This window comes from Melanotaenia boesemani, chromosome 18 (genome assembly GCF_017639745.1).
Source record: "Melanotaenia boesemani isolate fMelBoe1 chromosome 18, fMelBoe1.pri, whole genome shotgun sequence".
NCBI lineage: Eukaryota > Metazoa > Chordata > Actinopteri > Atheriniformes > Melanotaeniidae > Melanotaenia > Melanotaenia boesemani.
In genome coordinates, this window is record NC_055699.1 from 25,780,854 (window position 1) to 25,797,137 (window position 16,284).

At 40.1% G+C, this 16,284-nt stretch overlaps 1 protein-coding gene across 2 annotated transcripts in view; it reads right to left on the minus strand.

The window, feature by feature from the left end:
* Positions 1-16,284, minus strand: part of LOC121629118 (partitioning defective 3 homolog) — a 432,758-nt gene that overhangs the window by 126,501 nt on the left and 289,973 nt on the right. For both annotated transcript variants that reach the window (XM_041968670.1, XM_041968671.1), the window contains 2 exons: positions 12,514-12,662; positions 2,952-3,182 (listed from right to left, as the gene is read on the minus strand). In XM_041968670.1, coding sequence (XP_041824604.1) covers positions 2,952-3,182; positions 12,514-12,662 — 380 coding nt within the window. The remainder of the gene's footprint in view (positions 1-2,951; positions 3,183-12,513; positions 12,663-16,284) is intronic.

A 16,284-nucleotide genomic window follows, 5' to 3' on the forward strand; every position in this document is an offset into this window, starting at 1 on the left:
ACAACAAGTTCTGGATGGGTATCAGTTTTATCACTTAGTGTGCTGCACGCTTATCATCCACTTAAGAACAATGACAGTGAAAAGCAGCTGTGAGCTGTATCTGGTATGTAAATGGATGAGATTAACAGTAGTGCTAATGTTGCTGCTGCTTCATGATGCTGAGCTGCAGATAACACACTAAACATGGTAATCCAGAGCCTCCCACAGGACAGCAGCCAAGTCTGGTTAGATGTGTGTATCTATGAGCGTGTGCACATTCCTGTACATGTGACTGCATCTGTCTATGAACAGCTTCTTGCAGTGTCACAAAGAGGTGATAACAAGTTAGCAGGCAGGCCAGTCAGAAAGGAAACACATCAGGACATCAGCAATTATGTTCCCTGCTGCTCCAACCCTCATTTCAAAAACAGCTGGGACGTTGTTTAAAATGGAAATAAAGCCAGATTTTAATTATTTGCAAATCTCATCAACTTAGAAGAACATAAAAACATATCAGATGATTTGTTGCTCCTGCTGCCATCAGATTCACTATACGCTCATATTTTTTCATCAGATGGCAAAATGTCTCAGTTTCATCCTCTGAGATGTCGTTGATCTTCTACTGGGAATAAAATAGGACCTGATGAGATTTGGAAATCATTGCTTTTTGTTTTTCTTTACATTTACTACTACTACAATATTGAATTTCCCTTTGGGATTAATAAAGTATCTTTCATTCATTCATTCATTCATTTTACACAGCATCCCAACTTTTTGGACTTGGTTTTGTATTTGAAACTACATAGCAGAGAGGTATTAGAAAGAGCTGCTATCTTCTCTTTGAGTGAATATATCTATCACTATTTGTTTGATGACAACAAACATGAACTGGTTTCAGCCTTCTTACATTTTCTGACAGGTAATAACGCTGCAACGCCACAAGAGTAATCACTTGATATAAATTTCCTTTTGCCATTAAAGGATTCCATTAAAAGAGCTGGGGGACATTTGAAAAAAAGGGAATTATTTGCCTGAAATGCTTTGTTCTCATAAGCTCTGTCGGCAAGCTACTAAATACAGTCTTATCTGGGCAAAGAAAAATGGGGAAAGCAAGCGATTTCCCCTGCCGCAGTATATTGCATTCTCCCCATGATATTCAAATAACTCTGTTTTTCAATTTAGATAAAAGCAGCCAGCCTGTGCTCGTCACTGAGGTTAATAGTCAAAGTTGACAGATAAGCCCCTGCCTTCTACTGCGCCCAGACTTTTATTTACATAAAATAAGAACGTGGCATCACGTAAAGAAAATGTGTCCCCACCAGATATCCCGCTGGGTGAAATGCACTTTCCCTTGTGCTACTTTGTGTTGCATCGTTTGAAGAAATAAGAAGGAAAAAGCAAATCGTCTCTGCAGTGCCAGAATTTCCTGTGTTAATGCGTTGGAAAAAGACTGGACATTTTCCTTGTGTGTCATAACCTTCACTGACAGGCCGGGTTAAATGTCTTTGATTATTAAAGCAGGAAAGTTTAATAGTAGAATCTCAGAGGAGAGAAAAATGATCTGTCTCTGGAAATTATCTTTGAGTCTCTTGGCACTTTCATCAAGGCCTCTGCTGTCATTTGAGATTGCCAAGCTGTTCCTTTGGAGTTTCATCAAGTCATCCGAGATGGCCTTACCTCTTTCATGTCTGATGTTAAATTGTCTCTTTTTCTTTATTTAATTTTTTGTTCTAGAAGTTGCCTCCCTTCCCAAGCGTCAAATTTAATACAACTCCAATTCTTATGAAGTTGGGAGTCTGTGTAAAATGGAACTAAAATCAGAGTTCTGTGATTTCCAAATCTCGCCAACACTTATTTTATTCAATATGGCTTCATATCTGGCTTCTTCTTTGCATGATGGAGCTTTAACCTGTATTTGTGGATTTCAGGGTGAACTGTATTCACAGACAGTGATTTCTGGAAGTCTTTCTGAGTCCATGCAGTGGTTTCAAGTGGAGATTCATGTCTGCTTTTAATGCAGAAGATCACCCACATCCAGCCTTGTCCCAAGCATACAGAGATTCCTCCTGATTCTCTCTGAATCTTTTGATGATATTCTATGCCGTAGATGGTGGATCAACAAAGTCTAAGGAACATTTTTCTGAAATTGTTCCAGAATGTTTAGAGCTTACATATATTTCAATAAATGGAATCACACACATTTGTGTAAAATGTCTGTGGTATTTTTGTCAAGTATAGTCCACTGACAAACATGCTGATGCACTTTAAACATATGCAGGCTCCTGGGAAAACCTGCTGCCACAGTCTTTAGCAATACCGCTCAACACAGTCCCTGAATATGAATGCGAATGAACATACACACTAGACCACACATGCTAGGGCTGGGCGATATGAACCAAATCTTATCTCTCAATATTTTTTTTTACCTGAATCACGATATACGATATATATCTCGATATATATATATATATATATATATATATATTGTCAAGTAACCAAAGAGACAGTTCTAATTTACAGTCTTCAGTGCTAAATATACATTTATTAAAGATCAGCAGCACATGTGCACTAAAACAGCTGACTTAAATTAAAGTACCTTTATATTAAATTAAATGCTACTAAAACAAAAAAAAAAAAAACATTTCAATGACCATAACAAAAATAAAGCTGTACAAAATGCAAAAAACGAGATGCTTTTAATTCAAAACAAGCTATCTCGATATAACCGGTATTCCCTCCTTCTATATTGTGTCTGATAAAGTCTCGATATATTTGAAAATCTCGATATATTGCCCAGCCCTAACACATGCGTAATCATATCTCAGATAAGTTGGTGGTGAACTATGTTTTCTTTATTAAGCTGCTCTATGTAACAGAGACTGAACTTACATTTTTCATTAGAAGAGGCCATGTTTGTATCGTGCGGTGGAAAACTATCATGAAGCATCATGAGCTCATTGTTTGACACTCACATGTCTCTGTGCTGTTCTCGTCTCTCGATGTGAGGAAAGATTTCTCATACGACTTGTCGATCGCTGCTCGGAAGCTCTCGTTGCACCCGCGGCCTCTGGCAATGTGCGAGTGCACCCTCTGGACTGTGATCTCGTTGTTCTGCGTTGCCTCAGCGATGGCTTTCTGGAGGCTTTCGAGTGAGCTGGACTTTTTCAGACCCGGAGACGGTCTGACATCTTGCTCTGCAGAACCTACGGGACGAAGGAAACATCAATGACATGTGATTCTGACTCCATCCGGTAGCCAGGCTATCACTTCTTCACCTGGAGGTCATGACATGTGCTACGAGGTCAGAGCATTAAATCTTTACTGAGATGGTGGGACAATGTAGGACCGCAGCATTTATCCCAGCAAAAATGCTGGGATAAATGGTTCGTTCATGCCATTTTAGTTTGATTCTCTGAGACATTCTCAGTAAAGAGAAAGTTAGGAAATGGGAGTTTTTAGTTTGAGGCTGCAAGGTTTGGGCCTGAGAAGGTAAGAAACTCCTGCTGTTTCTCTTCAATCAGCACAACTCTGAGTCCTTTCATCTGCAGAGATACGCAGATGTGTGCAGATATGTCTCTGCAGGTGTGGGGTATATTAGTGAAGCTGACCTGAAAATTTTGTGGCATGATGAGGGAACAGTCTCCTCAACTTGAACATGAAGAAAACAAAACAGATTGTGGATTTTAGGAGGACACAAAAACTACTTCTATCCTGGGAGAACTTCATTTTCTGGACCTGAACAGACCAGACTGGGAATGTAACAACGGGCCTTTCAACGAGGAAGGACAGAGCAGACTCCACTTCTACAGGAAGCTGAGATCCTTCAATAACTGCACCAATATGATACTCGGTTTGTGTATTTTAAGATAGTTTTTTTTTTTTTCCTTTTAAATCAGGAGGAAAATCAGAGAAAAAAGTTTTTCCTGTTTTTCATTGCCTAAACCAAAATGACAAATCAAATAATGAACCGTTATCCATTTCCATAGGTAGTGTGTAGCTCTGTGGGGTGAACAGTGATGGATATTTTACCCTTTAGATGATCTACAGAAGTTTTCCAGGCATTTCTATCCCGTCCAGGAGGTTTACAATCCAGCCACTAAATGTAGTTTTATTCAGAGACTCTATCTGGTAAATCCAGAAATAACTGGAAACATTATAGAAACATCATGTCTGCATGCTTACTGGGATTCAAAGCTCCAGCAGCAACAGACTGGTTTATACTGGGATTAAAAGCTTCAGCTTCTACAGACTGGTTTATACTGGGATTAAAAGCTTCAGCTTCTACAGACTGGTTTATACTGGGATTAAAAGCTTCAGCTTCTACAGACTGGTTTATACTGGGATTAAAAGCTTCAGCTTCTACAGACTGGTTTATACTGGGATTAAAAGCTTCAGCTGCTACAGACTGGTTTATACTGGGATTAAAAGCTTCAGCTTCTACAGACTGGTTTATACTGGGATTAAAAGCTTCAGCTGCTACAGACTGGTTTATACTGGGATTAAAAGCTTTAGCTGCTACAGACTGGTTTATACTGGGATTAAAAGTTCCAGCTTCTACAGACTGGTTTATACTGGAATTAAAAGCTTCAGCTGCTACAGACTGGTTTATACTGGGATTAAAAGCTTCAGCTGCTACAGACTGGTTTATACTGGAATTAAAAGCTTCAGCTGCTACAGACTGGTTTATACTGGGATTAAAAGCTTCAGCTGCTACAGACTGGTTTATACTGGGATTCAAAGCTCCAGCAGCAACAGACTGGTTTATACTGGAATTAAAAGCTTCAGCTGCTACAGACTGGTTTATACTGGGATTAAAAGCTTCAGCTGCTACAGACTGGTTTATACTGGAATTAAAAGCTTCAGCTGCTACAGACTGGTTTATACTGGGATTAAAAGCTTCAGCTGCTACAGACTGGTTTATACTGGGAATAAAACCTGACTTAAATAGATGGGTGTTGAAATATTACTCAGTGCTTGAGTTTCTTTTATATTTCGTACAACACTGTAATTAAGTTACAAGGATATTAATGGGAGAATTTTTAAAAATATTCTTTTACAAAAGTAACTTAAAAGTTACTTTTAACAGTAATGCATTACTTTTTGGTGTAAGTAATCAATAAAGTTTGCTTTACATTTGCTAAACAACACAGTGAGTGTGCTCAGTCAGAGGCTTCTTCACCTCTGCTGCAACACAGATTGGTACAGGAGGTCATTTAATAATAACGTAATAAATTCATATTCCTGTTGTAGCGCTGATATATAAGTTGATAAGAAACAAACTCAACAATCTCCTGAACCAGGTGCCAGACAGCTCTAATTGGGTTTGTAGTGCTTGGCTGGGGTTTGTTTAGGTTATAGAAGTGAAGCGAGACTTGGTATTGGTATTTCATCAGCAACCTGGAACTCTTCCCTTATCCGCCAACTGGTAAACAAGCATCCTGGTTGATTTTCTGTCCTCTCTATTGGGCTCTGAGTCAGCATGCAGCGACTAACTGAACAAGATTCATTTCTAAAAATGTGTGAAAGACATAGACATCTGCAGAGGAACCTCAGTAATAATGGCTAAACTGTTGATTTAATTACTTTAGCAGACAAAGACCCTCGTACAGTGAAGGATGGAGTTTCTACAGAGAGACACTGTTTATTTACAATCCCCTGAAGACCACATATACCTTCCACATGCAGCAGAAGTGTGCCGCCATTCCCTCCGTGGCTTCAGGTGGAGTAAATAAATGTCTTCTACAACCTTTCCTGGAAGGCTTTATCTTCAGCACACACATGCAAACACTTTCTGTGCCCCCCAACAGGCAGGAAAACACACACTTTCATTAAAATGAACAGGATCCACGTCATGTTTAAAGTGCTCTAAATGAGGCATATCCCACTGCTGCCGGTGATCATAGTGCTTATTTAGGCTAAGAAAACACCCCCCCCCCCGAAACTGAAGGAAAACTATTTGTTATATGGAAAAGGTGCCCCCTCATAATCCACTCACATCTGCTCAAAACAGGATGAGAGAGAAGGCGGCAGATCAGGGTAAAATTTTAAAAAGAAAAGAAATTCTCTGCTATAGATTTTACCAGTGGCTGCTTAAATTGTTTGTTAGCTTAGACCTTTATATCCTTCTCTTCTGGATCCTGTAATCAGAGCTCAGTTATGATTAACCAGCTGCCTCATAGTCCAAACATATTCCACAGAGACATCCACTTGCAGTGCTTCCTAATGCTGTATTTAATATTGCTACACCTTGCTGTTTGGTGATGTAAATAACTGCTCTCTGCCTCAAGAGAACCTTATTCTCCATCCAGAAAGTGCAGTTCGATATAAAAGAACACCAGTCTCGTAATGCTGAATTCAATTTAGCAAGAAGAGCTGATATGTGTGCCTCCGGGCTGCATCTGACAGTAAAATGAAACTTTACTGTGAACTACAAATGTCTACGAGGTCAACAGCTTTCTGGCTGCAGGAGAAGAAGATTCATTCTGCTACTTAGCTTGCTGGAAGTGGTGGGCCATTTTTGTTTACTGTGGCAAATATCAGTGCCAGGAGAGCAGGAACAGATTTATATGGCTTAGAGAAAACAAGTACAAAAAATAAATAAATAATAGATTCATGTAAACTGTAATTCTATCCTATAAAGGAAAAGAGAGGAGAGTCTGAGGCAAACATTCACTTTAAACAGGGTACAAGTGTACAATCAGATTTAAAGACATGAGACCATTTTAAAATATAAAACATATATTACTAAAAGTTTATCATAATTATAAAAGAATGTAAAACATTTTATTTTACATAAATTAGAAATAAAATATATATTTGTATTATAAGAGTTCTTTCTTGTTCCTAAGCCAAATGAACAACGAAAAAAGGGTTTCCTAATATCCGACCCGACCGGTCCTACCTTTTTGTTACCCTTTCGTTGCGGTACTAATCTGACCAACCCAACCTGAAAAGGTGGAGTTTGACACAATGCAACTTGTTGATTGGTTGAGGAAAAAAGCACTTCCTGTGCAACCTGGCATCAAAAAAGCAGGAACGGCTCCTTGTTTAGAGCAACAGGTTTTTCTCTGTTGATTAAATCTCGGTTTAAAACGGCGTTACGAACAAACACAAACTGTTGGATGATGCCATCATCCTCCTGTTTCTGAGTTGTGTTTTGGTTCTACTTGAAGGAAGGTGCTGCGCTGCGATGGCGTCATGCTGTTACATAGCTGAGGCTTCTATCGCTATCCGGCTGATACTCCGCCTCTCAGGTAAGACTACGAATGGCTGTGGAAACGCAATGAGATTACAGTTTACAGACCATATCTGCACCGTAACCACCCCGACCCGCACCTGTTGGTGGAAACGAGGCTTATGTTAGCTACATTAGTTCAGATAGCGACAGACTGCTGCCGCCAAAGCGGGAAGGAGCGCTATCACTGGTCCTTTATTCCTGCAGCAGTTAGACTGGAAACCAGCACTGCCCCCAGTACCCATACGCACACTCAATAAAATAAATGTATACAAAAATATATAATTCTCGTATATATATAAACCAGTAGGTTTCTGGGAGTTTTCTCCCGGCTTTCTTCCACAGTCCAAAGACATGCATGTTAGGCTATTCGGAAATTCTTGCTAGGGGTGAGTGTGAGTTTGTCTTTCTGTGTTGGTTCTGTGATGGACCAGGAGCAGCTGGAATATTCTCCAGCCCCCTCAGGACCCTGCATTTGGAAACATCCCTTAACAAGGAAAATTAAAACTGAAAAACGTGAGCATGACCACTTTCGGCTTTCGTACTTATGGAATAAACAAAGTCATTTTAATTTAATTTGATTAATAAGAGTGGAGTGTTTTAAATGTTAAGGATAAAACCCAATGAACTTAACCAAAAAGAAGCATGTAAACTTTTTTATTTTTTAGCTTAAGCATGAAGAATGCCGGGAGCATGCACACAGCAGCGAGGGAGCATGGCTGCAACAATGGGATTGCAAGTTAAAATTCCACGGGACACAGCAGTTCAAGGGAAAACACAAATGACATCTGCTGTACTCGGATTCAGGGAATTATCCTCTTACTTGGTATTCTGCCCCACAATCCCAGTCATCATTGTTTCTAGTCAGCACGGTGAATGACTGAGAGGGGTGTAGAGACAAAGAGAATCGGTGAGTGAAGCAAAGAGAGGGAGTTTGCTGCCTCAAACCTCTCTTTGTTTTCAGCAGAGGCAGCTCCGACTCTCCTGGGAGAGTTTGACGGACAGCTCTCTGTATGCCAGTCTATTATATGATTCCTATCACACAACAGAAGCCTTGGTGCTCTGCTCCTCATCACCCTCTTATTCAAGAGGGAAAAAAATACATTTTTACCCTTTTGCATACAGACACGAGTTTGCCACTCCCCACACGTCTGGAGGAGAAATGAAAATCATCAAAATAAAATAAAGAAAAGAAAGACAATTAAAGTAAACAAACGGAAAGCGCACCTTGAATATCATCACAGTTATCAACTAAACTGGCCAATGTGGTGGCTTCTTATACAGATGGCAGTGAAGATGACCCACAGTTATGGAAAAGTCCATGAATAAATCAGGAGTGTTATTACAGACAGAAGCCTGTAGTATAATTAGAGCACCTAAAACTAGGCTTCCATCCATCCAGTCCTCTCAGATCCTTGCATGTAAAGATTTTTTTTTACAGACAGGAGCTCCATTACACATAATTTATTCAAAGAGCCAGGGCTTTAAGTAGGGCGGTAAAAGGGTAATTATGTTAAAAATAGCCTCAAAGGTGGTCAGAGGAAGGCCACAGAGAGGTGTCCCAATGGAAGTGAGGTGTCCCTGGGTCAGGTGTGCCATTTAGTCTCCGCCAGATGTGGATCATTAGCTTGAAACAGGTTGTTCTCTGCATGCAGAACATACCACAAAGCATGTGTCTATCACCTAAACGTATGGTTAATATCTAAATTAAGGATGGTTGACAATTTGCTGCATGTGCATTGATGAACTCCAGTAATATTGTTTTTCTTTCAGTTTATCATTCTTCAGGGAGAACTGTGAACAAGGCTCAGAAAATGTATAGCTCCAGTATTCCTCTTGAAAGGTCACTAACACCAATCAGAAGGCTCATCTTAAGGCATTATATGTGTGAATGCTAGCATGCATTCACATGCATTCCACTTACCGAAGCATTTCTGCAGACCAGTCTTAACCCCGTCTAGTCAGGCAGAAAAAACTCTCCCAGCAGAAAAGCAGCAGGTCTTCCATAAAATCTCCTTCAGCTGTTCCACACCCTGAGTGCTCCTACATCTTTCAGCAGCTTAACTTGGCAGGTATAACTGCTAGCACACCCCGCCATGGGAACACACTTTATTTTGTGTGAATGGATAGAATGCATTCTGATGTGCACCATTCAAAGTTTAAGAACAACCTGATGATGATCAATTGCAGAACTGAAGAACCCAACTGACAATAAACAACCTGTCTGCAGAAAATGCCCCCCACCCCCCTGTAAACCATCCATACCTTCAGGAGAAACAGGAGTTTTTTCTTACACTGTACAATGAGCAACAAATTCAGAAATTTCAATGTTTTCTTCCCTCTCGGCAATATGGAAACCCTCATTTGATCGCACTGAAATAACATCAGCGCTTTCCGCTATGTGCGTCTAACCGTGCCATAGCATAGAACTGCTTTTCTAACATGTTATTGACCCATTTCTGAATCATAATGGCTGACTGTAGTAATTATGAGTGTATTGAGAGTCAGCTCAGCTTTATTTATAAAGCCCTTTAAAACAATAACAGTTTAAACAAAGTCCTGTTCATGACGGACAAAGCAACACAAAAAATATTAACAATTAAATAAAGAAATAATAAAACCAATAAATAAAACAAACCACGGCACACTAAAACAGAAACAAAGTCTCATGCTGGGCTGAAAGCCAAAGAATAAGTGGGTTTTAAGAAAGGTTTAAAAAATGGACAATGAGGAAACTTGAGCCAGAATCAGCATGGTTGCTCTCCTGCAGTGCTTCATGAGCTGCAGTTAACCTCATCGGCTTCTGTTAAACAGCATCAACAATCACAACGAGTTGGCCAGCAAGCAAGAGGAGAAGATAAAAGGTCAGATGCAAAGATGTTGGTAGAAACCAACTTATCCAACTTGAGATCGACAAGGCAAAATGTCTGGGATGTGTAATGTTCTACTGCTTGCTGTGGCGCCTCACATCTCTACCTTCCTTTTCCTTCTCTCACAAAAGCTAGCTGTGCCATTTAAATGGGATTGACCTGCAGGGTGTCTAACCAGTTTAGCATCTTTTAACAGTGATGGGGCTCAAAGTGAGGTCCATGATTTACGAACACCTGGGACGAGATTAAAATAAGGAAAAACACCTGGTGTCAAAATAAATGGGAGTCTGCAGGGAATAGGACTGGTGAGCTTCTTCTGTCAGCAGCTTTACTGGAAAGCAGAGAATATTTGACTAAGTTTTTAACTTTATAGCTCAAAAAGGTTCATTTTTGTCTTCTTTTCTTAGTATTTTCACAGTTTCTTCACTCAGACAAAGTTTACGGTGGAAGATGCTTGTTTTATCTAGGTATGTCTCGATTGTCTTCGTCAGCAGCTTCATCTGACCACTGTGACGTGTCAGCTGCTATTCCTGGGCGTGACCAACCTGACAGACCTGACAGATCCGCCAGGTTGGCCACGCCCCCTGCCGCTCCATGGTCTCTGGAGGAGAATCTCAGGTGTGTGAGAGTATGAAGACTTCCTCAACCTGGTTGGTGGTGTCTTTGGCCCACTTTCTGATTCCATGGCCTACTTGATCCATGTTCTGTGTTTGTTTGTCTCTGATCTGATGATGTGTGGTTGTCCCAGTCCATGATATGGTAAAATTTTACCCAAGGCGCTTTACAAAATACATCATAAGCTCTATTAAAAACTAAATGAAGTTCTTTAGCCTGAGAAGTTTAAATTGAGGGACTCTAAAACCAGGTCATGATGTACTACAGCAGAACCAGATAACTCTGTATACTGAGTCCAGATGACCTCAGGTAATGGAGAAAGTAAATATGCTTTTTTATTTTCTTATAAATTCTACATGGGAAGCCTACAACATCTTGTGTGGTATAACAACAGGAACACAAGGGATGAGACTGCAGGCTTAAATTACTTCTTATGACACACCCAAACAGAAATGGACATAAACTCAGAAATAAAACCGTGACTGAAGATCAATAATACTGGTTATACGAGGAGACAAGCGCAGCTTTAGAGCAGATTAACTCGCTTATTTTACAGCTTTCTAGAACTAATCAAATTCACAAATAAATGCTGACTACACTTTGGAACAATTAAAAAGCTTTTGTGATTTAAGTCATTGATAAAATGTGCATTTAGGCTGATGAGAACTCCATCATGTCGTTATCTCAGCATCCTGTCCATTCTCGGCTCTTCCTGTTGACAGAACCAATTATATTGTTGCAAAGAACATCATGGAAAACCATTTTTATACTCAAACAATTAAGTGAGACCCATCCACTGGCCTGCTATAATTTATTTGAATAAAAAATTTCAAATCTGTGTGGTCTAGCTTCACTTTGCAGAAAGGGTTTGATCTTGATGGCTGGTAGATGCAGCATCCCATTCCTACATCTGTTGGTGGGCCAGTCAAAGATTTAGCTCAGAGGATTTCATCTGTTCTGATTACCCAGTGACCCGGAGCAGAAGGTGCATGCTGCAGCCTCAGTGAGACAGGTTCACAACTAAAATCATCTTCCTCCCACGATGCAGTCAGTCTAGTTTGGCATGAGCTATTGTGCTGGTCTGAACGGCCTTCTCTCCATCAAAGAGGATGTTGTGCTTTAGTCTTTAGTATTTTATCATGATTTAATCAATTAGCTTGAAAGCCACATTCTTCAAAAATGTAATAAACTTCATTTATGATCTAAAGATCTGGTCTAGGATGTGCACAATTAATTGATTTGGTAATTAGTAGGAATAACACACAAAGCTGACAAGGATTTTAAATAGGCCAGGAGGAGAGTTAAGTTTCACTACGAAGAGAGGCAGAAGTTGTTTACAGGGGAATCCTGGCCCACGTTTTAGATGTTTCGCTGCTCCAAGACACATGATTCAAATCAAATTAATCCAACAGTCTATCAAGTTCTGCACAGCGATGGACTTATTTGAACCAGGTGTGTTGGACACCTCGACATGCACAAGTGCACATAAAGCTGCCATGCCACGATTCTACCGGCACGACAAGGACTCACTAAACCACAAGAAAAATGTTGCATTTCAAAAACAAAAAGACCAGATAGATGAGAAGAAAACCATCTGATTTTGTTGTAGCTAAATGCTCAGGTAGGGGCAGAGTGTAGCTCACCTGGTACAGCAAAGGTTGCAGGTAAATATGCATGTGTGCCAACATGGCTGTGAAACACGCGTCAATGCCGACATGGATTTGATAAAACATATTTTTGTTGTATTGTTCTTCATTCATCTCCCTGGATGCAGCTTACTGGAAGTGTGTGTTGTGGGCATTGCGTATTATTTACCCAGATCCATGCTCTTGGACTTGCGAGTCTTGATGATCTCCAGCTGCGCAGCACTTTCATACTGCTTGGTCCGCTTTTCGGATATACTCTGCCGGCCGAAGCCCTCCCTCTGGAAAGAAGCGTCGGCATCTGCATCTGGACTGAGTGAGCTACAGGTCATTAGGAGGAACGGAGAAGCAGATAGATGTGAGATTATCTAGTTAATCATGCATCTTTTTTATTATCTGCAGTACATCAAGATATAAAAAAATGTAACTAAATAGTTGTAAAACCACAAAGCTCTGCCCACAACACCCCTCTACTCCGTTAATGATCATCTACATTAATTCATCACACATGCACACACACGTTTACGCGCCTTCAGTTTTCATTTCACTAACTATTCTAATAAATGACACCACCACCTCTTCTTCATGGGTTCAGGATTCATCATAACTTGGAAAATAAGGTTGGATCTAGATGTGCAGCAGCTCACTGAAGTGAGGGTTCTCCTGGGTCAGGGCCATTTAATTCCCATCCACTCCCCCAACCCTGGCATGTCTGGAGCACGCTAGGACCCAACCCCATATAATGCACTCCCTTTAAGATCTTCCATATCTTGGTCTGGATCTTAATTGGAAATCGGACGGGGATGGGAAAGAGGATGTTGGCAGGAGGAGAGGAGCAATATCTAAATGCAGAAAAGTGCATTTACTATTAATGTAAGCATATTGTGCCACTTAGGTGTAATAAAAGGGTGTTGATGAAGGTAAATGTTATAAACATGAGAGGAAATCTGTTTATTTCCATGTGTTTTTATCTAAGTTAAATTGAAAATATGATCAAATTATGTCTTTTATGGAAATCAGTCATTTAAAATATATGTTTGGCTGCTTGAAAAGAAGGAAACGCAGACGTCTGACAGCAGATGCTCCGACAAGCTGCCTTCAGTATTTCACTTAAGGAGACCGCGGGTACTTGTTTGCATGTAAACAATTCTTATTTATAATGTCAAACCCATTTAACAAAAGAGCTGCTTGACGTGTCACCGAGAGACCGCCGTCATCCTGTCACGTTGCCATCGACTTTACCTGACAATCCAGAACCCGACTGCCTCACAGGGACAACTCCAGACGACACAGGAAGAAAGGGGGGTGGAGCAGGAGGAGAGGAATGATGGTACAAATGTATTATTCATCATCTTTTTTCTCTCTCTCATCATTCTGAGCCAGAAAAACAAGGCTGCCCTCTATTTTCCTAGCGGTGAAAATGTCACCTGTCACAACATGACGGAGACAGCGCAGGTTAGAAAGGATGCATTATTACCATGAACTTAAACTTAATTTACTCTCACCAGCATTGTGTTTCTGGGCCCTTTGAGCACATAAGACTAAAACAGGACGTGAGCATGTACAGCCATGTCACCTAGGTAGAGCAAGTTGAGGCGCAGCATCTGATTGTGCCAGTGCCTGGCTTCTCCGAGCAAAACTGGTGAGAATGAAGTTGAGGAGAAGGAAGTCAGATCTGCTGGTTTAAGCTGCAAACCATTTCGTCAGAGACAGTTTTTCTTTGAAAAGCAGAGCAATGGATGAAGCAACACCGGTATCGATCAGTACTAACGTCATTACATGGATGCTTTACTTCCTGTTCCTCTCCATGCAGGATGTGCTGCTGCATTTCATCAAAGAAGCGGCCTGCTGTCTAAAGTTTCCCTCCATCACAGGTAGCTCCCCTCCTGTGTTCTGACATTGTATGGTCACATGACTCACCTCAACAGGTAAACGAGAAGCAAACAAGGAGCACACACACCACCAACTGGTGAGGAGCGTGACCATAATGTGAGACGGGTGGTTCATGGTGTAATAGTGCTGCAACCATCCTCTAAATGTAAGTCCAGGGGAAAAAAAGCACAGACACAGAGAACAGGGTAAGCATGACGGGATGTGGGGGGTCCTGGGAGGGACTGAGGACCGATCCTGACCGCTTGGTGCCCAGCAGGAAGTGACTCCCCAGAGTTTTACCTGCGTTACTCGCCACGCCTTTTTTTAATGCTCTACACTAACTTAGAAGATAAGCATGTTTTAACCATATTATTATTATTATTATTATTATTATTATTAATAGTAGTAGTAGTAGTAGTAGTATTAGTCTCTACTGTCATTGATATTGGCATGGTTAATTGTCATTAATATTACTATTATTGTTATAAAAATATGACTAATGTCATTGATATTTAATAAATACTTGAATTATTTTTTTTTCTTTTACTTTATCACTTACACAGTGCACTGTAAATATTGTCATATTATTACATACACATTTCTCATTCCACATATACATTTTATTGCAATAAAAACTGAAATAAATTGGCTTTTGCTGGATTATGTTCACTGCTGTGAAAAATCAGCTTCTCTCACTGAGATAATGGTAAATTCAGTTTTTAAATATGGCATAAGTAATAACTGTTATGCGTTAATGCATTAAAAAAATGGTAATTCCATCTAGTTGCATTAGTGCATTACTTTTGACAGCCTAATTAAAAGGTATAGGTATGGATGATATTAGCCCTTTATCTACTTGGTACTTGTCTCTTCTGTGAAAATATCTTTGCATCCCCCAAACTGGGGACAGAGATGTCTGGGCTTTGCTTACCTTAATGACATGACTTTGGGTAAATGGAAGAAAATGGAAGGATAAATGGACAGATGGATAGATTGTTGTGTTTTACCCTGTTAAATTTAGTGACATGCAAATTTAGTGCAAACTGATTGAAATCCTCCCTATTCAGTACCTTAGATGCTATTAGCAGGAAATAAGGAAGCTTTTTACTGTACCAGCATGAATCAAGTACAGACCCTGCACTCACTTCCTACTTGCTGTTAATTTTCCCCAAGAAACTGATGTTGTAATGAGATACTCCTTAGAAAATCTCTGCTGGTGTTGAAGATGGTTCTTAGAAACAAAAGTACTGTATATGAACCTGAAGGACTAAATGATATCTGGAAATGCTTCGTTTCACATTCAACAAGGAAAACTACTGAGAAAAAGAAAATAAGAAGTAGACTGAGCATGTAGCCACGTCCACAGCATGTCAGATGATCTAAAGAGTAGCACAGTTTGTTCAGATCATGCATTCTAGACCAGCCTCTATCTGCCTTTAATAGAAGGCCCACTCTGCAGTATATGGATAATACATTCTCTCATCTTTCTTTCTTTAAGTTCATTAAAAGCCATTTCCTCAACTCTTAGCTGATGCTTTCCTCCCTGTTCAAATTTCTGCAATCATCTAAAATTAACTAGAGCTGTGCATTGCTCACAGGCATATCCACAGCTTTAACTTGCATTTTACATCATGTTCCTGGCTATGTCTCCCTGGCAGGAAGTTAAATGTGTCAAACTGCACATCAGCCGTGTTGCTAAGTGGCGAGCGCTAAAAGCCCTCCATGCTCACAATTACCCTGATGATTTACTGCAAGTCTTTTACTTTCTCCTTTTTTTCCCCAGCTCACACACACATTAAAAACAACTACTAGTAGTTAAATCTCAGGCACACAGTCTCTTTTTACTCGACCGTCTTCTAAGTTCAACATTCAGTCTGACTGAATGTGAGAGAAGGGGGAGAAAATGTGGGACCGATGTTCAATATGGATGCACTGCTGGACCAGGAAGATTGGCCTCTTTGCAAAATTACCACTGTTAAATTAACTCTAAGAAAATTTAGAGTTAAGAGTGGGCTCATGAAAACACTCATTGAGTATTAACCATTAAAATTCAAAGTCATTTTTGCTCATT